Genomic DNA, 2,917 nt, shown 5'->3' with positions numbered 1-2,917 from the left:
AGAGAGACACCCCTTAGACGTTAATAAATCTAAAAATAAAAAATATATAATAACTCCTCCCCCCCCACCCCCCAAAAAAAAATATTTCAGGCTGAAGGGCGGCGGGGCCGGGGGGGTCACACCGTGGTCTCGCCCTGCTTGCTGTTGGTGAGCCGAGTGTAGAACTTCCTCCAGGAGTGCAGGGTTTTGCCAGACCATATCCAGAACCCGGAGGTGATGCCCACGATCAGAGTCATGAGATACTTGATCATGTAGACGGTGAAGTCGGGGGTCATGCGGGGGGTGAAGTGCAGCGGGCAGGGGATGGCCAAGCTCTTGCAGTTCTGGCTGATCCAGCTGCGCTCCCAGTGCTCGCGGAAGGCCTGCTCGTAGAAGTAGCAGGCGATGACGATGGTGGCCGGCACGGTGTAGAGCACGCTGAAGACCCCGATGCGAACCATGAGCCGCTCCAGCTTCTCCGTCTTGGTGCCGCCGTGCTTCATGATGGTGCGGATGCGGAAGAGGGAGACGAAGCCGGCCAGGAGGAAGGAGGTGCCGATGAAGAGGTAGACGAAGAGCGGGGCCAGCACGAAGCCTCGCAGAGGGTCGATGTTGTTGAGGCCCACGAAGCAGACGCCGCTCAGCAGGTCCCCGTCGATCTGCCCCATGGCCAGGATGGTGATGGTCTTGACCGCTGGCACTGCCCAGGCGGCCAAGTGGAAATACTGGGAGTTGGCCTCGATGGCCTCGTGGCCCCACTTCATGCCGGCGGCCAGGAACCAGGTGAGGGAGAGGATGACCCACCAGATGGAGCTGGCCATGCTGAAGAAGTAGAGCATCATGAAGAGAATGGTGCAGCCTTCCTTCTTGGTGCCCTGCACCACGGTGCGGTAGCCGTCCTCCTGGAAGCGCTCGTTGCAGACCACCCTCTCCTCCAGCACGAAGCCGGCGATGTAGGCCACCGACACCATGGTGTAGCAGCCCGAGAGGAAGATGATGGGTCGCTCGGGGTAGCGGAAGCGCTGCATGTCCACCAGGTAGGTGGTGACGGTGAAGAAGGTGGAGGCGCAGCACAGGACAGACCAGATGAGGATCCAGATGCGGGCAAAGCGGATCTCGTCCTCGTTGAAGAACATGTGGCCGTCGGGCCGGGTGGGCTCGCAGGGCGCCGCGCAGTCCTTCTCCCCCAGGAACTTGTAGTTGAGGTAGCTGGGCACCTTCAGCGCCCGCGGGCAGTGGAAGGGGTGGTCCAGGGTGGCGTAGCGAGGGGCACCGGGGGTGCCCTGGCCGGCCAGCGGCGTGGCGCTGGTCAGCAGCGCCGGCGAGCCGCCGTCCTCCGAGTGGTTCTGCCCCACGCAGATCTGCTCGGCACCGTGCCGGGGGAAGTTCTCACATCGCAACCGCTCCGGCCACTGGAAGCCAAATTTGTTCATGAGGGCCTCGCAGCCCTGGCGCGCCCGCTCGCAGATGGAGCGGCACGGCGGGATGGCCTGCTCCAGCACCGTGCACACCGGCGCGTACATGGAGCACAGGAAGAACTTCAGCTCCAGCGAGCACTGCACCTTCACCAGCGGGTAGAACTGGTGGACCTCCAGCCCCGCATCCTCCTGGTTGGTGTGACCCAGCAGGTTGGGCATGATGGTCTGGTTGTAGGCGATGTCGGTGCAGAGCGGGATGGAGATGGGCTGGCAGAAGCCGTGGTCGGGGATGGAGATGCCCTTCTCGCCGTGCAGCTGGGCCCGGCTCAGCGCCGGCACGCTCAGCCCCGCCAGCAGCCAGGCCAGGGCGGGCAGCACGCCGGGGGGGCCCATGGTGCCCCGAGCCGTGCGCCCCGATTTACCGTGCCCGGTGCCCCGCCGGACGGCCAATCCTCCCGTCCGGGGCTGCCGTGCCCGGTGCTGCCTGGACGACTCCCGGTGACTGGATACGCTCTGATCCCGCCTGGATGACTCTGGCTGGCCTGATCTGCCGTGCCCGATGCTGACTCGACGGCTCCCGGGGATCAGCTCTGCCGTGGCCGCTGCTGGCTGGACGATCCCCGGTGACTGGATACTCTCGGCTCCCGCCTGGACGGCTCCCGGATCCCCCGTACCCGGCGCTGCCCGGACGGCTCCCGCTGCCCGCCTACCCCGTGCCCGGCGGGACGGCTCCCGGTGTCTCGATCTACTGTGCGTGGCGGGACGGCTCCCGGTGCTCGGACGTGGCGCTCCCGGTGCTCCGCGGCGCTGCTCTCGCTGCCCGAACTTGGCGCTCCTGCTGCTCCTGGAGCCGCGGGCGGGCGGTGGTGCCGGGAGGGCGGCGGGAGGGGGGTCCCGGGGGGTGCCGGGGGGGTGCCGGGGTCCCGGGGCGCGGGGAACGGAGCGGCCGCACCGGACGCTCCCGCCGCCTTTGTGCGGGGCAGCGCCGCGTCCCCGCCGGGCGGGGCCAGCGCCCCCCGCCCCGCCCGCTCCGCCAATCACATTCAAACGGCGCGGCCGCCACGCCCACTCCGGCCCGGGCCACGCCCACCAGGCCCCGCCCCGGGGGTCACCGCCCCCCCCAAAGTTTTTCCGAGCGGTGCGAACCCCCCCGAACCCCCCCGCGGGCGGGGTCGGGCCGGGGCCGCGGGGAGCGGCGCTGCCGTGTGCCCCGTGTGCCCGAACGGCAGCGTGGCCCTGTGCCCCCAGTGCCCCCTGTGCCCCCTGTGTCCCGTGTGCCCGAACCGCAGCGTGGCCCTGTGCCTCCCGTGTGCCCGAACCGCAGCGTGGCCCTGTGCCCCCCGTGCCCCCTGTGCCCCGTGTGCCCGAACGGCAGCGTGGCCCTGTGCCCCCAGTGCCCCCTGTGCCCCCTGTGTCCCGTGTGCCCGAACCGCAGCGTGGCCCTGTGCCTCCCGTGTGCCCCGCGCGTGGCCCTGTGCCCCCAGTGCCCCCTGTGTCCCCTGTGCCCCGTGTGCCCGAAC

General features: G+C 68.8%; 1 protein-coding gene across 1 annotated transcript; it reads right to left on the bottom strand.

Moving 5' to 3' along the window:
* Positions 1-2,384, bottom strand: FZD2 (frizzled class receptor 2). Its single transcript, XM_030966453.1, has one exon. It carries the CDS (start codon positions 1,788-1,790, stop codon positions 117-119), a length of 1,674 nt encoding a protein of 557 aa, XP_030822313.1. The 5' UTR covers positions 1,791-2,384; the 3' UTR covers positions 1-116.
* Positions 2,385-2,917: the final 533 nt, after the last annotated feature.

The sequence above is a fragment of the Camarhynchus parvulus genome, chromosome 27 (genome assembly GCF_901933205.1).
Source record: "Camarhynchus parvulus chromosome 27, STF_HiC, whole genome shotgun sequence".
In the NCBI taxonomy this organism is placed as follows: Eukaryota; Metazoa; Chordata; class Aves; order Passeriformes; family Thraupidae; genus Camarhynchus; species Camarhynchus parvulus.
This window is presented reverse-complemented; position numbering and strand designations above follow the sequence as displayed.